Source organism: Giraffa tippelskirchi, chromosome 13 (genome assembly GCF_054371585.1).
Source record: "Giraffa tippelskirchi isolate mGirTip1 chromosome 13, T2T-mGirTip1v1.2.pri, whole genome shotgun sequence".
NCBI classification, from domain to species: Eukaryota; Metazoa; Chordata; class Mammalia; order Artiodactyla; family Giraffidae; genus Giraffa; species Giraffa tippelskirchi.
The window spans coordinates 51,607,999-51,627,395 of NC_137287.1; the positions used below are offsets into that span (position 1 = coordinate 51,607,999).

The 19,397-nt window shown below is 48.6% G+C and overlaps 1 protein-coding gene and 1 long non-coding RNA gene across 10 annotated transcripts in view; one reads left to right on the plus strand and one right to left on the minus strand.

Moving 5' to 3' along the window:
• The window catches only part of KIF16B (kinesin family member 16B), a 394,203-nt gene that overhangs the window by 180,275 nt on the left and 194,531 nt on the right, over window positions 1-19,397 (plus strand). For all 9 annotated transcript variants that reach the window (XM_081556493.1, XM_081556494.1, XM_081556490.1 and 6 more), the window contains one exon: window positions 1,613-1,701. In XM_081556493.1, the coding sequence (XP_081412619.1) occupies window positions 1,613-1,701 (89 nt within the window). The remainder of the gene's footprint in view (window positions 1-1,612; window positions 1,702-19,397) is intronic.
• On the minus strand, window positions 154-17,742 carry LOC145532125 (uncharacterized). Its single transcript, XR_014073007.1, has 3 exons — window positions 17,461-17,742; window positions 595-4,863; window positions 154-485 (listed from the first exon to the last, which is right to left on the minus strand). It is a non-coding gene; the product is annotated as an uncharacterized LOC145532125 (long non-coding RNA).

The following is a 19,397-nucleotide window of genomic DNA, read 5'->3' on the forward strand; positions in this document are numbered from 1 at the left end:
AAGTGCTAAATGGGGAAGCGGGCCAAGGACCAGAGAGAGAAGGGAAGGGGTGAGAAGGAAAGACGTCTGTCTAGTCTAACTCTAGTACACCGTGCTGAGCTTAGACAGAGGAAGAGAATGAAGTCACAGCAGAGATGTCTGTGAGACAGGCACCATGCGGAGCCTCCCTGTGAACCACTTTATGTCCACAGAGGCCGTTGGTGCCCCCAAGTCATGGATAAGCAAGAGGAGAAACTGAGACTGGCCTGTCCTGTGGCCAACAAGTGGGGAGCAGGGACTTTAGCCCAGACTGCTGGCCCAGATGTGTTAGCCCCCTCACTCGGGGTGTCAACCCCTTGCCCTGAGTCACACAGCCCTTCATACGGGGTGTCAGCCCCCCGCCCTGAGTCACACAGCCCCTCACACAGGGTGTCGGCCCCCCACCCCGAGTCACAGCCCCTCACACAGGGTGTCGGCCCCTCGCCCTGAGTCACAGCCCCTCACCCCTCGCCCCGAGTCACAGCCCCTCACACAGGGTGTCAGCCCCCCGCCCCGAGTCACACAGCCCCTCACACAGGGTGTCAGCCCCCCAGCCCGAGTCATAGCCCCTCATACAGAGTGTAAGCCCCCCGCCCCGAGTCACAGCCCCTCACACAGGGTGTCAGCCCCCCGCCCCGAGTCACACGGCCCCTCACACGGTGTCAGCCCCCCAGCCCGAGTCATAGCCCCTCATACAGAGTGTAAGCCCCCCGCCCCGAGTCACATGGCCCCTCACACAAGGTGCCGGCCCCCCTCCCCGAGTCACACGGCCCCTCACACAGGGTTCACACAGCCCCTCACACAGGGTGTCGGGCCCCCGCCCCAAGTCACAGCCCCTCACACAGGGTGTCTGCCCCCCACTCCGAGTCACATGGCCCCTCACACAGGGTGTCAGCTGCCCGCCCTGAGTCACATGGCCCCCTCACACAGGGTGTTGGCCCCCCACCCCGAGTCACACAGCCTCGTGCCTCAGCCTGCTTTTCCAGGACTGCCAGGGTCCCCAGTGACTGAGGTGGGAATAACAAGAAAGCAGCAGTCCCCACCCCAGCCTTCTCTGGGCCGCTGCTTCCAGCCTGTGAGCCTCCTGTCTGCTCAGCCCAGGTCTCCCTGGAGGGCCCTTTTGGGACCCCGTTGCAGGGAGGAAAGGGAAGGATACAGGCTTGCCAGTAACTTTCTGTGGAAGCAGAGCAGGGCCAGTGTTCGCTTCCTTGGTCTCCCTCCTCTTCCCTGTCCCTCTTTGTCACTCAGCAGGCTTGGCTGCTGCTGCCAGGGCCCTGCTCCTGCCAGGGCACAGGCGTGACAGGGATGCCAGGACCCCCCCTTCCCTGGATGCAGCAGCAGGTCAGGGAGACCCTCGGGGCTGAATGGCTCCTGTGCGGGTGCCTGAGAACCTGCTGGCCTTAGCGTGGGGCTTGGGTTCCAGATAGACCCCGGGCCTGGCTGCCCCAGCTTCCGTCTTCAGAGAGGCCAGTTGTGTGTGGGTTCCTGGGGGTGCTGGGCCCCTCACTGCCTCTCCCCAGGAGAGAGTGGTGAGCGCAGAGCATGGCCTTCTCCTGCCGCCGAGGTAACCGCTCTGCCTTGTGTCTGCTCTTAGAGCGGCCTTCTGTCCTCCCTCAGCTTGTCCATGACCGACCTGTCCAAGTCCCGCGAGAACCTCTCCGCCGTCATGCTGTACAACCCAGGGTGAGTGGACAGCAGCGTTGCCTTTCCTGGGTCTTCAGTGTGGTTGTGTTTGCTCTGGCGACCCCATTAAAGTCACTTATTTAAGAAAAAAATCAGTTAAATAGAGCTTCTGCAGTCAACCCTCCTTTATCAAATCAGCCATAGTGATTTTTCAGGTTCCTTTCCAGCGCTCGCTGTGTATGAGTATCCTTTAACGAGTTATAATCACGACACATATGATGTGATGCACTCTGATTCTTTAACAGAATAGTCAGTATTGGTAAGGTTCATCACAGCTTCCTTCTTGTTTTCATAGCAGTCTAATATTTTAGAGCTGACACTTGGATTGCTCAGTGCACGATCCCTTTGGTTCAGGTACTTCCACTTCATTTTATAACTGTGGTGTAATCGCAGAAACAGCTTTGGTTCTTAGGGCTTCAGATGCCCAGGGAGTCATGTTTACTCTTTCCAGGCTCTAGGAGACCCCTGAGAACACACACGGTGGTGGTTTAAATGGGCTTGGTGGTGGGAGCCCTTGAGCAGTTAGCTTAATTGCCCTAGTCCTCCTGGTTCCATCCACGAAACGGTCATGAAAATGCCTCACAACAGAGATGTGGATGAAAGGACTTTGGGGTCCTTGCCAGGTGTGTGAGAGTCCGTAATTTTATCTTTCCTGCAAAGAGAATCTCATGTAGCATGGTGGAGGTAAATCTCATAGCTAAATGTGTTAAAATTGACAACACCGCCATTTTCCAGAACTGATGGTTCATCGGTCGTTACTGTCCCAGGCCCTGTCCTGAGTGCCTTGCCCTTGTCAGCTCCTGTATTTCTCACAGTGACTCTCTCTCTCTCACACGTAGAGAGTTCATACAGATTTGCTCGCCAGTTTCAGGGTCAGAGCCATGGTGTGAGCCCAGGTCGGCCTGATTCCCAGCCTGTGCTCTGACTCTGTTCCTTCCTCCCTTTCCCCACTTGGGGCACCGTTTCCCACCTGGGAACCTGTTCCATGGCCCATTGCCTCCGGCTCAGCACTTCTCACAAACTCTTAAGTACCTCGTCGCTCAGCTCTGGTCAGTCCTCCTGTTCGTGGACAGTAGATATGCCTATAAGGAATTTCTTCACTGTTGTAGGAGTTTAAAGCTGGGAGGGGGCCTTTGATCATGTTTCTGGATTCTTCTTTCTTTCAGCAAGCAGGCTGAAGCCCAGGTCCAGTTAGTAGACCACTGGCTGCAGACTCCTGGGCCCTCTCTCCTTCCAGAACTCTTGGACATGCACGCAGGCCGGTCCCTTCTGTGTCAGCCTTTGCCAGCACCGTTTATGAAGCCTTTCCATTTTATGACAGGGTTACTGAGAAGAGTTGTGCTTGTTTAGATAAATCTGTCTTTGGACTAACCCTTGGTGATTGGTAAGACCCCTGAAACATGAGAACAGTCTTAGAGCAGCTGGGTTATTGGTACTTGGGAAGCTCGTCAGGTTGTCGGTCTTTAATTCCTCTGTGGTTTTAGCAGCAGCCTTTTGCCATGACTGAGACTGCATCTTTCACATGCTCACTTTATTTGGATTTAATATAACACCACGTGTTTAGGGTTGTCTTCCATTTAAGAAGCACGTTCCCGTCTGTTCAGTGTTGTGGGGCTGCTTGAATCTTTGGGGTGTGCAGCATGCTTACATGGGTGGATTCATCTCCCTGCTTGGAACCCATTTCCTGTCCCAGGATGCAGGTACCAGTGTCGTTGTCCTTGATGGTGGTGGCTTCGACTCTGAATAGACTTGGCAGTGACACATGACTGTTCCATGCCTCTGAAAACAGAAAGTGATCTGCATTCAGCCCAAGCTCCGGGACGCAATGTTGCCAGCTGTGGGCCCCTCTCTCCCAGGCCTTACAGATGGGATCTCCTCCAAATGCAGGAGACTATACTATCCTCTTAAAAGTGATGCCATTTTGTTGTTGTTTGCTTGTATTTAAGCTAAAGTGGTTTTTCGCAGTATCTGTGAAATGTAGGTCAGAGAGTAGTAACTTCACCCTCAGAACTTTTCAGTGATTTTTCCCTGGTCTGAAACCAAAGATCCCAGGCCTCGGTGAACCACTGCACCCTGTTGACAGCTCAGCTGTCCATCATCCGTGCTGGCCCCCAACCCTACCCTCCCTCCCCTTGATCTGGGCACCAGCCATTCCGTTTTGGGTCCCGCTTCATCCTCAGACCGTCCTGGACCAGTCATGCCTTTGGGGCTTCTCTGCGAATCCCAGAGCCTGGTGTGCCTTTGGTGGTGCTGTCTGCCAGTCCTTAAGGCGCAGTGCACACGGACTCCTCTGGATGCTGTTCCTAACTTCCCTCCTCCCACGGCTTTCTCACGGCTCATCGCGCCATCTCTGGCAGCCTTGTCTTGTTCTTTGTGATGCACACTTTTCTGTCAGCAGGTCCTTTCTCAGCCCCTCCTGAGAAGCAGGCATGGTTCTCCCCTTGGGGACACAGTTCCCGATAAGACCTCTGGTGGGTTTACAGGTTGCTCCAGGGGAGCAGCCATCACAGGTCATTTATGAATAAGGGTAGAAAATGAAAATAAGATGAAAGTAGAAGGTCTCAGGCAGTCCTAGATGGAGCGATCAGGAGTAGGCCTCCTGAGGTGGGGGCATTTATTATAAGGCTCGCACGGAGCGAGGATGATGCTTGTGTGACCGGAAGGGGGTGGATGTCTCCAGGCAGAGGAAAAGGAAGCAGGCACGTGGCATCCAAGCAGGGGATGGAGCTAGGGCAGAGCAGATGGGTGCAGTCACCGGAGGGTGGGATGCCAGGAGGGCAGGGGGCCAGCTGATGTGGGCCTTGGAGACCCCTGGAAAGAGTTTGCTGTTTTCCAAGAGTGCTGGGAAGTCGTTAGATGTTTTTAAGCAGTAGAGGAACGTGAAGATTAATTACTGCAGATGTTAGTACATGCGGCATTTGGAGAAGGTAGCGTAGAAGCGAGAGACCATTTAGGAAGCTGCTGCCTTAGTCCAGGTGGAAGGTGCCAGCGCCTTGGGTCTGGGTAGTCATCATGGAGATGGAGCATCGTGGAATTGAGGGCAGTCTACAGGCTTTGGATTTAAACAGTTGGGCAGATGGCAAACCTGCTTCTGAGGTGAGGACAGCAGGAATGACCCCCCTGGGCTGGCAATTGGGTGAGAGTTCAGTCCATGTATCTTTCCTATTAGGTTGGAAATTTTTAGAGGTCAGAGGCTGATCTTACTAATTTCTATATTCTACCCTGTCATTCACATAACATGCTTGATGACTGTTTAGCAAACAGATTAAGAATGAATTTATAGAGAGATACACATGTCCTTGGGGCTTTCCTGATAGCTCAGTTGGTAAAGAATCTGCCTGCAATTCAGGAGACCCCAGTTCAATTCCTGGGTCAGAAAGATCCACTGGAGAAGGGATAGGTTACCCACTCCAGTATTCTTGGGCTTCCCTTGTGGCTCAGCTGGTAAAGAACCCACCCACAATGCAGGAGACCTGGGTTCGATCCCTGGGTTGGGAAGATCCCCTGGAGAAGGGAAAGGGTAACCATTCCAGTATTCTGGCCTAGAGAATTCCACGGACTGTATAGTCCATGGGGTCGCAAAGAGTTGGACCTGACTGAGCGACTTTCACTTCACTTCACACATGTCCTTTGTTGGGGAAAAGGTTTTTCACTAATTCCTCTGGGCACGTGTGTTCCTAATGGTGGAAAATGGCATATCATGCAAAGGAATGTGTATCTGAGGCACAAGTCAGTTCCAGAATGACACTGCAGTTGGTGGAATAACCTCAAGTTCATGTTCAAGATCCTCAGGCAAAAAAGGTGGGGAGAGGGCCTCATGAGGAAGTGAAGACTTGGGCCGAGGTAGTCTGAGAACTCAATGAGAATCAGTCTGCGGTTGGCTGAGGAAACAGTGCTGGATGAGTGGACGTGGCTGTGGAGACCCATTCATCCATGCATCTCATATCTGCCACCTTTGCAGTGCTCATCTGTACCAATTCAAATTCAGATAACTTGATACTTCATCATACCTTCATTCCCTTGATTCTGGTTGCCCCCTCCAATTGCCACTTGCTGCAGAGAATTGTTACCCATGAATTAAAACACAGTTGGAGAAAAGTCACTGCCTCTGATTTATGGGAAGCAGACACCCTGTACAGTTTATCTCCTCCAGGAACTTGGCAAAACAAAGTGGGAATAAAGCTGCACTGGATTGTTTGTACCTTTTTTGATGTAACAGTTGTAAATTTGCCCCTGTCATTTAGTCACTGAGTCGTGTCCAACTCTTTGCAACCCCATGGACTGTAGCCTGCCAGGCTCCGCTGTCCATGGGATTTCGCAGGCAAGAATACTGGAGAGGGTTCTTATTTCCTTCTCCAGGAGATCTTTCTGACACAGGGATCGAACCTTCGTCTCCTATATTGCAGGCAGATGCTTTATCACTGAGCCACCTGGGAAGCCTAGCAGGTATAAATACCTGTGACTGAGGTTAAGCACCACAGGATGAATGGAAAGAGGGGCTTTTCCCTTTCTTCTGTGCAGTCTCATTGCCGTAGCAACACGCAGCCTGTAGTGAGTCGCCAGGGCCCCTGGCAGGAGGACATGGTGTGGAGGGCATAGCAGGGCGCTGAGGAGCCTTCGGTGGTGACTCTGTCTAACCTAGCACTTCCTTCTTCATAGTTTAGGATATGAAGATGCTAGAAGTCTATAAGATGCCTTATCTTGGAGAACAAAGCAGGTTGAACATTGAGCAGAGATTTAGCCCTGAACGCTCGTCAGGCAGAACCCCAGGTCGCTCCCCTCAGTTCTCTTTGAGAAGGTCCTATCCTGTCCAGTGAAGTGGGTCGTGTGCTGGCCCCTGAGAAGTCTGCAGGAGAGAAGGTTTTCCCCTGGAGAGCAGATGCTCTGGGGGAGGAAACTAGGTGAGTGCTGGCAGGAGTCATGCTGAGTGCTAGAAGAGATAAGAAGATTCTGCAGGTTGGGGCCTGGCTGGGGAGTGCTCTGAAAGCCAAGCCAGGATGCGTGCAGTTTGTTTTGATAAACAGACAGCTGGTCTTTGAGGAGATGCACTTTGGCAGGATGGGGCAGGAGAGATGGCAGCTCAGGTTCTGCTGGCACGTAATCAGCACCTATGTGCAGGTAACGATTTTACAAGTTCTGGTAGGTGTGCTTAGAATAAGGATTGTGATTAAAATGTATGGCCCAAAATACAACAGAGAATTGTTTTCTCTGTACCGGTAAGCATATGCTAACTCATTTCTTCATTCCTTTTTAAAATTGTGCTAAGATGAATCCACCTGCCAGTGTAGGAGATGCAGGAGACACAGATTTGATACCTGGGTTGGGAAGATCCCTTGGAGAAGGAAGTGGCAAGCCACTCTAGTATTCTTGCCTGGGAAATCCCCATGGGCAGAGGGGCCTGGCAGGCCACAGTCCATGGGGTCAAAGAGTTGGTCACAACTAAGCACATATACACACAAGATACACTTAACATGAAATTTGCCATCTTAACCATTTTAAGGTACAGTAGTATTAAGTGTGTCACATCATTGCAACTAACTCCAGAACTCGATTGCTATAAAACTGAAACTCTGTACCCATTAAATAATATTCCACCCCTACCCCCCCACCCTCTGTCACCCTGGCAACGACCAGTCTGTTGTCTGTCTCTACTCTGGGTACCTCATATCAGTGGATTCATACAGTATTTCTTTTTGTGACTGGTATATTTTGTGTAGTATAATGTCTTCAGAGTTCATCCATTTTGTAACAGGTATCAGAATTTCTTTCTTTTTAAGGCTAAATAACATGCCATTGCATGTATATGTCATATCTTATATATTCATTCATCTGTCAGTGGACACTTGGGTTGTTTTCCCTATTGGCAGTTGTGAGAACAGTTATTTTCTGTCTTTTTCTTTTGTTTTTGATAGTGGCCACCCTAATGGGCGTGAGATGTTACCTCATTGTGGTTTTTCTTCACTCTGTTTTTCTTCAATATTCTCAAGAATATCCTATCTGGAAAATAGTGTTTGGAAATACAGAAAGATGGAAAATCTCAAGGTCTGCTCCCCCATTAAGTACAGTAAATAACTGATGAGTGTCAGTCTGAACCAAACATGGAACAGCATACTGGTTCCAAATTGGGAAAGGAATACGTCAAGGCTGTATATTGTCACCCTGCTTATTTAACTTATGTGCAGAGTATATCATGTGAAATGCCAGGCTGGATGAAGCACAATCTGGAATCAAGATTGTAGGGAGAAATATCAATAACCTCAAATATGCAGATGACACCACTCTTATGGCAGAAAGCGAAGAAGAACTAAAGAGCCTCTTGATGAAAGTGAAAGAAAAAAGTGAAAAAGCTGGCTTAAAACTCAGCACTCAAAAACCCAAGATCGTGGCATCCGGTCCCATCACTTCATGGCAAATAGATGGGGAAATAACGGAAACAATGACAGACTTTATTTTTGGGGGCTCCAAAATCACTGCAGATGGTGACTGCAGCCATGAAATTAAAAGACACTTGCTCCCTGGAAGAAAAGCTATGACCAACCTAGACAGCATATTAAAAAGCAGAAACATTACTTTGTCGACAAAGGTTCATCTAGTCAGAGGTGTGGTTTCTCCAGTAGTCATGTATGGATGTGAGAGTTGAACTATAAAGAAAACTGAGTGCTGAAGAATTGATGCTCTTGAGCTGTGGTGGTGGAGAAGACTCTTGAGAGTCCCTGGGGCTGCAAGGAGATCCAACCAGTCCATCCTAAAGGAGATCAGCCCTGAATATTCATTGGAAGGACGATGCTGAAGCTGAATTCCAATACTTTGGCCACCTGATGCAAAGAACTGACTCATTTGAAAAGACCCTGATGCTGGGAAAGATTGAAGGAGGGAGGAGAAGGGGACGACAGAGGATGAGATGGTTGGATGGCATCACCGACTTGATGGACATGAGTTTGAGCAAGCTCTGGGAGTTGGTGATAGACAGGGAGGCCTGACGTGCTGCAGTCCATGGGGTCGCATAGAGTCAGACACAACTGAGTGACTAAATTGCACCGTCAGTCTGACAAAGACAGATCCAGGGAGCCTGATGACCCCCTTCAAGCCCTGCCAAGTTCAGTTCAACCAGCTCACTCGCAAATATCTCAAAATCTAGTCCATGGGGTATGGATCCAGGAAGTATTACTAGTCAAGAAGAGATGTGTTCATAATGGCACAGAGACGGAACAGCGAGGGTGCTGGGGGCACTGCGGGAAGGACATGGAGGGGAGCTTGAACTAAGGCATCAGTGGAAGGAGCCTAGAGGTAGGGCTGGGCTGTGGAGGCGTCCAGGGCAGGAAGTGATGAGGCTTGAGTGGATAATGGGATGTGGGCAGGAAAGAAGGAAAAGCCATTGGCATCCATCTTCTGGTTTTAGTAGTTGATTGGGTGTTGCTAGCTCCCCAGAAGAAAGGTGGATGTAGGAGGAGAGGCAGGGAGGACAGTGAGCCCCACCTGGGCCCTGGCTGTGAACTTCCTTCCAGGGGGAACTGCCTGTGAGCTTGGGGTCAGCCACCAGCTCCCTGTGGGAGTGCGTGGTCCAGTCCACCTGTCACAGGCCCCAGGGAAAGTGGGTCCCCTGCATCTCCTCAGCTGCTGAGTGAGGGCCCTTGTTTGTCCACCCTGAACTGGGGTTCAGACCCCTTGGTGCGTGAGTTAGCACACTGGGCAGACTTTGGTAAAGCCTGGTGGGAGTCAGGGCGCCAGTAGCCTTTGCCCGGGACACTTGGACTACTCCGGGCTGACTCTGCATTCGGGCCGCTGTGCAGCTCACCTGGCCCTTGGCTGCATGCCTGCTTCTCCCGGCAGAAGTCCATGTCTACCTGCTCTGGGATCCATCCCACAGGCTTCAGCAGGCCTGGCCCTGGAGACACGTGCAGAGTTCAGGGTCCCTTACCCTGTATTTGCCTTGTCACCTCTCTTAGGACTGGTCTGGGATCAGCATTCTCTTTTTGCTTGTAAACTTTCCACCTCTTAGGCGAACTAGCTTTCTGCCTTCCTGATTCCCTAATGCTTAGTATTAGCTTAATAAAGTCAGCTATCCCCCACTTTTCTCCCCCCGGCCCAGCGACACACAGACCCTCTCTTCTTCTTAGTTCCTCTCTCATTAAACCCTCGTGAACACATCTTTGTAAAGATGCTGGGTTCTTGAGTTTCAGCCGCTCCTTTCCCTTGAGCACCAGTGTCTTTCCAGTCACTTGAGAGAAATCTCGGCCCGTTCTGCCCCTCGGGAAACATTTTCTCCCCGAGTTGGCTCCACACAGGGCCTCTGTCTCTCCAGCTTCCCCCTCCAGTCTCCCACCTCCTCTTCCAACACGTTCACTCTGAGAATCTTGCTGCCCCTCATCGTGAAGAACTTTCGGGAGGGACTTTCCTCTTTAAGTGGCCAACGTGGTCAGCCCGTGAGAAGTAGCAGACCTTCTGGAGTCGTCAGGACTCCCGTGGTCGTGCATGGGATTCCTGGGTTCCTCTCGAGGTGACACTGGGCTGGGGGGGGGTACTCGTGGACATGCCCCTGGAACCTGCCCAGCCTGGGGCCAAAGGGTGGAGCTCACTGCAATCCCCCCGTAACCCTTCGTGGTGACCCCAGCATGAGGCCCGGCCCCGGTGCCTCTGGGATGCCCTCCAGGCCCCAAACACAGTCACCTATTTGTCCGCTACTATCATCTTCTGTCACTTTCCGCCTTGAAATTTATGCTTTAGTTTAAGTGAACAGAACGTCTGTGACAGCTCTCTCCAGGCCAAATCCATCTGTAAAACCTTCTACAAGACCCTCCCACTCTCCTTCCCACGGCCAGTCCTCTTCGTCTTCCAAGGTGCGTACAGGAGTTGTCTCCTCAGAGGCGTTCTGTGTGTCTCCAGTTGGAGCTCAGTGCTTCCTCTCTGCCAGGTGTCTGGCTCACACCTTTATCACCATAGCTTTTCCCAAGTTCATGTCATTAATGCTTTTGCCTGCTTGCCCGCTAGGCTTCCCAAGAACAGGAGCCATGCCTTACTCATCTTTGAGTCTCCAGCATCTCGCAAGTAGTAAGCACTTCACAGATGTTCCCTGAGATGTAGACTTGGAAGCAGCAGGAGGTGTGTCCACTCATAGGTGTCCAGGGGTCTTGTGTTTCAAATGATCCCACACACTTTAGAGTCTCCAGTGTAGCAGGGCCTCATCTTTGTGAGGCTGTCATGCACACAGATGTACTTCATACACATTTTGTGGCTTTCTTTACTGTTACACATTCATATATCTTTTGGTTTCCTCGATATCATGTAGATCTGAGTATGTTTATTGCAGTAGATTAAAAATGTTTATTAGCATCATTTCCTCTTAGAGCAGACCTCTCTGGAATAATTAAATCTGGTTTGCAAATGATTGTATCCAGTAAGACACAACTCATGTTAAAGCACCAGGTTTCAACAGGCAGCCTAGTAATTCTCCAAAGAGAAATTTTCTCCAAAAACCCATGCTGTGCATCACAGCAAGATTTCGACTTTTAAAAAGTGACATCTTTGTTACCCAAGAATATATTATCAGCCCAGGTGGGCACATGGCGTTGGGTGTGTCGTGTCTAAGGTCCTTGTTTAGGAACTGACTGCTGGCCCCCATCGCTGGCTTTCTGGAAGCCAGGATTTGTGTAATTTAACTTACCAAGCACACATATGTGGTGCTTGGTGCCAGAGGATTTTCGGAGGAGGCGAAGCAGCCCAGTGACTTCCTTTGGGAGGGAGCTCCTCTTTGGAGAAGCGCCCAGCCAGGGTCTTTGCCAGGAAACAGTTTCACTGCGGGGAAAACATTCCTCCTCAGTGGCCCAGTGTCTTTAAGAAGAAACCAAGCCCACTCCTCAGGTGTCCTCTGTCGCCACTCTGAGGCGACTAACTTGGCAGAGTGTGGGCACTTTCACAGCTTTTTGAAAGTGCTCAAAGCAAAATTATATGCATTCCAAGTTCATTTCAGTCTTGAAAGTAAAAAGGAGAAATTTTTATTTGTGCATTAGCACGAATTTTTATTTAAGCGCTAGCTAGTGGGGAGCCCATTTGAATGCATATACTGTATGTGAATAATTAAATTCTGAAGGAGAGAAATGCCTGGGTTTCAAATCCAGTTGGACCAAAAATACCTAAAGTCAAAAATCACACCTGTGTTTGGCAAGTGGTCCAGGGAGCTTCATGGACTGTAGTGTTAGGATGGGATTGGTGGGCATCAAGGCCAGCTCAGGAGCTCTGTGTGGCCCCTGACACTGAAGGTGGTCTCAAGTCAAGTCACTGACATCAGGGGATGAGGACAGATGAGTGATGATTTTTTTGAAGATTTTTTTTTTTTAATGTGGACCATTTTAAAAGTCTTTATTGAATTTGTTGCAATACTGTTTCTCTATTATGTTTTGGTATTTTGGCCAAGAGGCATGTAGGACGTTAGTTCCCTGACCAGGGATCGAACCCACACCTCCTGCATTGGAAGGAGAAGTCTTAACCACTGGACCACCAGGGAAGTCCCTGAGTGATGATTATTTTTAACCTGACTTTTTATTTTCATGTGTTCATTATGGAAAATTTAGAAATCACAAACAAGCAAAAAAGAAATTATTGCAGTGAACATGTTGCTGTATATTCTAGTCTGTACTTCTGTTTGTCCCACTGTCTAGTCATGTCTGTCTGTCTCTATGTGTGTTTGTGCATGTATGTGTACATACATATACTCGTATATTTATATAGATTTATACGTGTTCTTTTACCAGATGGGTTCACACTGGGCTTGTGAGAGTTTTTTGCACTTATCTGTCTTTTCCTCTTCATATGTGTTATCCTCTATCATCTTAAGTCCATGTGTGATTCCTTTGTATGGCTATTCCATACCTTATTTTCTGTTGGTAGGTGTTTTTGTTGTGTAGTTTGGCACTATGATGAGCAATTGGGGTGAACATATTTGTAGCTAAATCTTGGTGCTGATCCATGAGTATTACTTCCTCAAGGGAGAAAAAAGTAGAATGGAATTACCAGGCCAGAGGGTATATATAATACGTCCTAAGGCTCTTAATGTACGTTCACAAACTGTTCTATAGGATGGTTGTACATATCACCACTATTCATTTCCTACCAATACTGTATGAGAGTTTCCCTTTGCTTGCAAACTCGAAAGGAATCCTTTTGAAGTGTAGACTGTGTCAGTACAAGCGCACCCTTCTGGGTGCAGCTCTTGGCTGTCTTCACAACAACTAGGGTGTAGGGAATCCCCCTACTAGAGGCTCTCTCTGCAAGCATGTTCCGGGCATCCTGATCATCACCAGGGATCCAGCAGGCACTGGTTTGTCCTGTGCTGAGCTTCATACTCTGTGCAGTTAGCTCCAGCCTTCCTGCTCCTTTCAGGTTAAGAGTCGGGATGGGATTTTGGAATGTAAAGCCAGAAGGAGCTAGATTCTGAATGCAGAGTTCTCAGGATTGTGATACAGAATGATGGAGGCACCCAAACGTTGGTGCAGACTTCTTGCCAGCTGACAGTGATTGTAGGAAAAAAAGTGGTTTACTTTTCCTTCCTCTCTCCAACCCCTTCCCGGTTTCTTCCTTAGACTCTCCCTCCTCATTGGCTCAGAGGGTAAAGCGTCTGCCTGCAATGCGGGAGACCCCGGTTTGATCCCTGGATCGGGAAGATCCCCTGGAGAAGGAAATGGCAATCCACTCCAGTATTCTTGCCTGGAGAATCCCATGGACAGAGGAGCCTGGCAGGCTACAGTCCATAGAGTCACAAAGACTCAGACACGACTGAAGGGACTTAGCATGCATGCACACACTCCATTATATTGTATGTTAAGTGTGCAGTAGTATTATGTCTAAAAAAATACACACTTTAATTTTAGAACAGTTTGTTACTAAAAAATGCTAACCATTATCTGAGCCTTCAATGAGTCATAATGTCTTTGCAACAGTAACATAAAAGATCACTGATCAGATCACCATCACAAATATAATAATGAAAAAGTTTTCAGTATGGAATGTATTACTAAAATGTGACACAAGCATCAAGTGAGCAAATGCTGCTGGGAAGATAGCACTGGTTGACTTGTTCAGTGTAGGGTTGCAACAAACCATCAGCTTGTTTAAGAAAAAAAAAAGACCGTATCTGTGTAAGTGTGATAAAGTGAGGTCTGTCTGTACTGACTTAGCCTTTTTCTTTCTTGTCCTTGAATATAACTCCACTGCGAGCCACTTTAAATGATGAGCTCCTTTGTTTTCCTGTTTTCAAAGTAGCAGAAAGATGAGCTGTAGAATTCCAGGTGCCATCTGTCTTCATTCCGTCCGTTTAGCCTTGCATTGTCCGCTCAGTGGCGGCATTTCTGTTTCCCTTGTTGTATTGATATAATTGTGTGATCTAAAGCTGAATTATGCAGTAGCTGAGGAAGGGACTTGCCCTGTGCAGTGATGGATGGCAGTTACAGACAAGGGTGGGAGGCAGTAGATTCCTCTTCATTCTACATAGCAGCATGATTCTCCCTCAAAGCAGCATCTTGTACTAATTGGATTATCTGCCACATGCGGTCTGTAACTTGTTGACTCATCTGATTAGAGCTTGCTGCTGATTCAGTCATGGGTTCCTGATGTACATACGTGTCTGTTGTTGTTCCCAGGCTTTCGCTGGAAACGTGCTGTTTGCTCTTCTCAGACCCCTTGTCCACATGTCCATTTGCTCTTCACATGCTAAGGCCCACATTGTCTCTAAGATCTCGGTTTATTTTTTTTAAACTTTTAATTTTATATTGGAATGTAGCTGATTAACCATGTGATAGTTTCAGGTGCACAACGAAGGGACTCAGCCACACACATACGTGTATCCATTCTGCCCCAAAGTCTCCCTCCCACCCAGGCTGCCGCATAACATTGAGCAGAGTTCCCTGGGATGTACAGTCAGATAAGATCCCAGTCTCTAAAGTGTCACTTCCTCAGGGACGCCCTGCCAACCCCAACCCAGATTTCATTTCCCTGGCTCTTCACTCAGAGCATTTTCTGTTATCTATTTATCTATTTTTCATCATTAAAAAAATATAAATATATATATATTTTGCCTGTGCTGGGTCTTCATTGCTGTCAAAGATAAAGAACAAGTTCACAACTGGGGTGGGTTTTTTTTTTTAATTAATTACTTTTTGATTGCTCTGGATCTTTGTTGCTGTGCGCCGGCTCTCTCTAGCTGTGGTGAGTGGGGGGTCCTCTCTAGTTGTGGTGCACAAGGTTCTTGTTAGGGTGGCTTCTCTTGCTACAGAGCATGGGCCCTAGGGGTTGCATGCCCAGGAGTTGAGCCTCACCGGCTCTGGAGCGAGGAGGGCTCATTGTTTGTGGAGCACAGACTTAGCTGCTGCACGTTAATACGGAGTCTTCCGAGAGTAGGGGTGGAACCTGTGTCCCCTGCATTGGCAGGTGGACTCTTAACCGTTGGACCACCAGGGAAGTCCTGTGGTTGCACTTAAAGTAGTTGGTAAAACTGTGTTTCTCCGTGCAGCTATTTGCTGGCTCCTGGTCTATGTATTTAGTAGAATATTTTTAGTATATTTAGTGAAAAGGTTTGATTTTCTTAATAGTGTGCTCCTGCTCCTAAGTAAGTGTTTTGAGAAGTAATTGTTGATTGTGTGTGTATCTGTGTGAATTGTTGTGCCCTAAGGAGGACCCTCCATCCCCTTCTTTTCTCCCAGATCATGATGCTAACCTTGAAAAGCCGTGTCCCACGTCAGTGACCTCAGATATTTAGTCACCATCAGCAGCCCCCAGATTTTATGATCTACTGAGGTTAATCATCATCGTTGCTGGAGATGAAATGGAAATGAACTAGAAATTTGTAGAAGCAAAAAGGAAGTAAGACGGTTGCTATAATCAGGGTAGATTAAGAAAAATGTTTAAAACAGTTAGTTTGTCTCATTATAAATTGAAATGCTTATTACAAAAAATAACACATTCAGAAATGAATAAAGTAATCACAAGTATTCACAATCCTTCCACCAAGAAATAATGACTGGTTTATATTGGTAATATTTACTTATATTTTATACTCTCTATATTTAATTGTACACTGGGAACTGTAATCATGCATTATAAAGGTTATTTTTAAAAAACAACATTGAGCTCACACTTGATATACAGCTGTGTTTGCCTTTTCCTTTTACCATTTTCCTGGTAAAAGAAAGTGGCCCAGGCCACTGAATACTCATCTTCCTTCCATACTTATATCACCATGTAACTCTTGCTTCATCACTGATGACTTTTGGGACTATTTCTTCTTTTTGCCCCCATAAATTATTGACTGTGCTCAGTCGCTTCAGTCATGTTTGACTGTTTGCAACCCTACGGACTGTAGCCTGCCAGCCTCCTCTGTACTTGGGATTCTCCAGGCAGGAATACAGGAGTGGGTTGCCATGCCCTCCTCCAGGGGATCTTCCTGACCCAGGGATCAAACCTGAGTCTACTGCATTGCAGGTGGATTCTTTACTACAGAGCCACTGAGGAAGCCCAAATTTTTTATTACATTGCAGTGAATCAGCTTGTGTAAATCTTTCCTGCTTCACTATTCTTTTTTTTTTTTTCTTTCTTTCTTGGCCTTGCCACGTGGGATGCGGGATCTTAGTTCCCTGAGCTGGGATCCAGCTCGCACCCCCTACGTTGAAAGTGTGGAGTCCTAATCACTGGGCCGGTGGGGAAGTCCCCTGCTTTACTATTTTATCAGCTAAATCCACCAGAGAAGGCAATGGCAACCCAGTCCAGTGTTCTTGCCTGGAGAATCCCAGGAATAGGGGAGCCTGGTGGGCTGCCGTCTATGGGGTCGCACAGAGTCAGACATGACTGAAGTGACTTAGCAGCAGCAGCAGCAGCTAAATCCACACACCCTGGAATTCTCTATTTGACAGTGCATTTTGCTTACATTACAGTGGAGGGATGCAGAGAGATGTCAGAGAGAAATAAGGAATGGGAAGCTTGAGACCTAGAAGAGGCGATGGCAGGGGCAGACAGGAAAACCCCATGAGGTCAGAGGTGCTGCCAAGACCTCCCTTGGTCCGTGAGTTTCAAGCCCTGCCTGGTTGAGCACATGAGCATCATGTCCCTTAACACTCAGTGTCAAAGGAGCACAGGTGTGCAAAGCAGACCAGAGCTCTTCACCTCAGGGGTGTCTTGCCAGGGCACAGGAGCTGTGGTGCATTTCAGGTCCTCTGCCCTCTCTTTTCTCTATACCCACAGATGTGCACAGCTTTTCTTTTCATAAATGAACCTTTTCCTTGGTTACCCCATGTGGATCCCACCAAGCCGTTTAATCAGAATCATCTACCATGTACATTTCCAGCCTAGAGGTTGCTCCTGTAAATCATGGTGCCTCTGTGTTCTAAGGTTGCATGATATTAAACTGTGTTAGTTCATGATTTGGGGATCTGTCCAAGATTATGGATGGAGAGGAAAGGATTTCTCACGCGCGCGCGCGTGTGTGTGTGTATGTGTTCAGCTGTGGTGTTGAAGGCCATTTACCAAGATGTTGTGATCATGGTGAGGGGCCTTACTGTATCTCACTCCCCTGTATTTTCTGCGTTTGCTGCAGTTAATCATTTTCTCCTTGAGGAGTTTGGAAGCACCACAGGTTGTCATTTCTTAGGGCACAGAGTGCTCTGCCCTGGCTGATGTTGTCTCCTCCTTGCCCAAGTGTTCTTTCACTCTCTGTAACTAGGGTCAGGCTGTGAGTCTCATGACACTGACTTCAAGGCTCTACCCAGAGCTGAATACCTGCTCTGTGCCTTGCAGAAGGCCCTCAGGTTGCAGAGTCGGCTCAGGTGGTCTCTGTCCTCCAGGAGCCCTGGTGGGCAAGGCTCTGTCCGTCTTCTAGACCTGTACGGTCCTGGGGGGTCTGGGCCCTGGCCCCGTTTGGGGCCACAATTGCTCTCACTCTGTCTCTGTTCCCTGGTTCCATCAGCTTTCAGCACGCTAGTCTTGTTGTGTGCTCCGGTCTTTGGCCTGGCTTCCCCCACGTGTGGCACTAACTACATCCTCGTGGTCACGCCCTTCCCTTAGCTCTCGCCCACCCTCTCTCCTGACTTCAGTCTTTTTTCACAGCATTTACTACATAATAGTCTCATTGTTAGTTAGCTACTCCCCTCCCGCCCCCCCTCAGGGGCTTCCCTGGTGGCTCAGATGGTAAAGAATCTGCCTGCAAAGCAGGAGGCCTGGGTTCGATCCCTGGGTCAGGAAGATTACCCTGGAGGAGGGCATGGCAACCCACTACAGTTTTCATGCCTAGAGAATCCCATGGACAGAGAAGCCTGGCAGACTATAGCCTATGGCAGTCGTACTGAGCCACTAACACTCACTTACCTTCTTGCTTCCCCCAAGAATGGAGGCTCATGACAGCAGGGACTTGGTTCCCTCTGCGGAGTCTCAGGGCCTGGGGCACGGATGGCATGCTGATCAAGTGATTAATAATGCATGAACCTTTCAATTCTGGAAGTAAGCCAGAAAGAAAAATACCAATACAGTATACTAATGCATATATATGGAATTTGAAAAATGGTAATGATAACCCTATATGTGAGACAGAATAAGAGACACAGATGCATAGAACAGTCTTATGGACTCTGAGGGAGAAGGTGAGGGTGGGACGTTCTGGGAGAATAGCATTGAAACATGTATATTATCATATGTGAAACAGAACACCATTCCATGTTCGATGCATGAGACAAGGGCTCAGGGCCGGGGCAATGGGATGACCCAGAGGGATGGGATGGGGAGGGAGGTGAGAGGGGGGTCCAGGAAGGGGAACACATGTAAACCCATGGCTGATTCATGTCAATGTATGGCAAAAACTACTACAATATTGTAAAGTAATTAGCCCCCAACTAAAATAAATAAATTTATTTAAAAAAAAATAATAATGCATGAACCACTGGCCCCTCTGCTTCCTGCTCAGAGCCTTGCTTGCTTCTTTCATCTCCCTCCTGCTGTTTTTCTTCCACTTGATTTTCGCTCTCCCCACATCATGGCCATTGTCCTTCTGTCCGTTTGTGAAGGCCCAGCTCAGATAGACGGTGCAGCCTCCTGCTTGTCCCTGCAGCTATACATGTCCTTCCTCCACCCTAACTCCTGTTAAAATTGAGACTTTCTCTCTGGGCTCCTCACGTTCCGTGTGATCAATGTACATACATATTTTATTTCCCTTAGGGTTCACTCTTAAGACCTGAAGCCAAGTTACCTGTTCTGTATGTCTAAGACGCTACCTTGCACATAGTAGGGGCTTGTTAAAGGCTTGTTGGGTGTGTGGCTGGCATGGCTGAACGAAGGCGGGAACATGCCTTGTGGTGCATTGTTCTGGTGTGTCCCACGGGGAGAGGTCCATCTTGGAACTGTGGACCACCTTTAACTATGGGAGGCTGTTTCTGGGGTGCAGGTTGCTGTGGTCTGATTGAGCAGGTGAGATGGAATTCTAGAGTTGAGGTAGGGATGGAGGAGGAGTAGGAAGCGGTGGACGTTTCTCTTGGCTTCTACGAAGAGGAGGTCCCCTTGGGCGGCTCCCTGAGCCTCCCCGGGCCTCAGCCTCCTGGTCTGTACAGTATCAGGAGAACAGGCGCTGGATGCAGGGGTGTGTGCCAGGCTGATGGCTTGGTCTCTTGAGTCCCATTTCGTTCTAATTACCTGTGGTCTTAGGTTTGATCTGATAGGTCTCCTGGGTT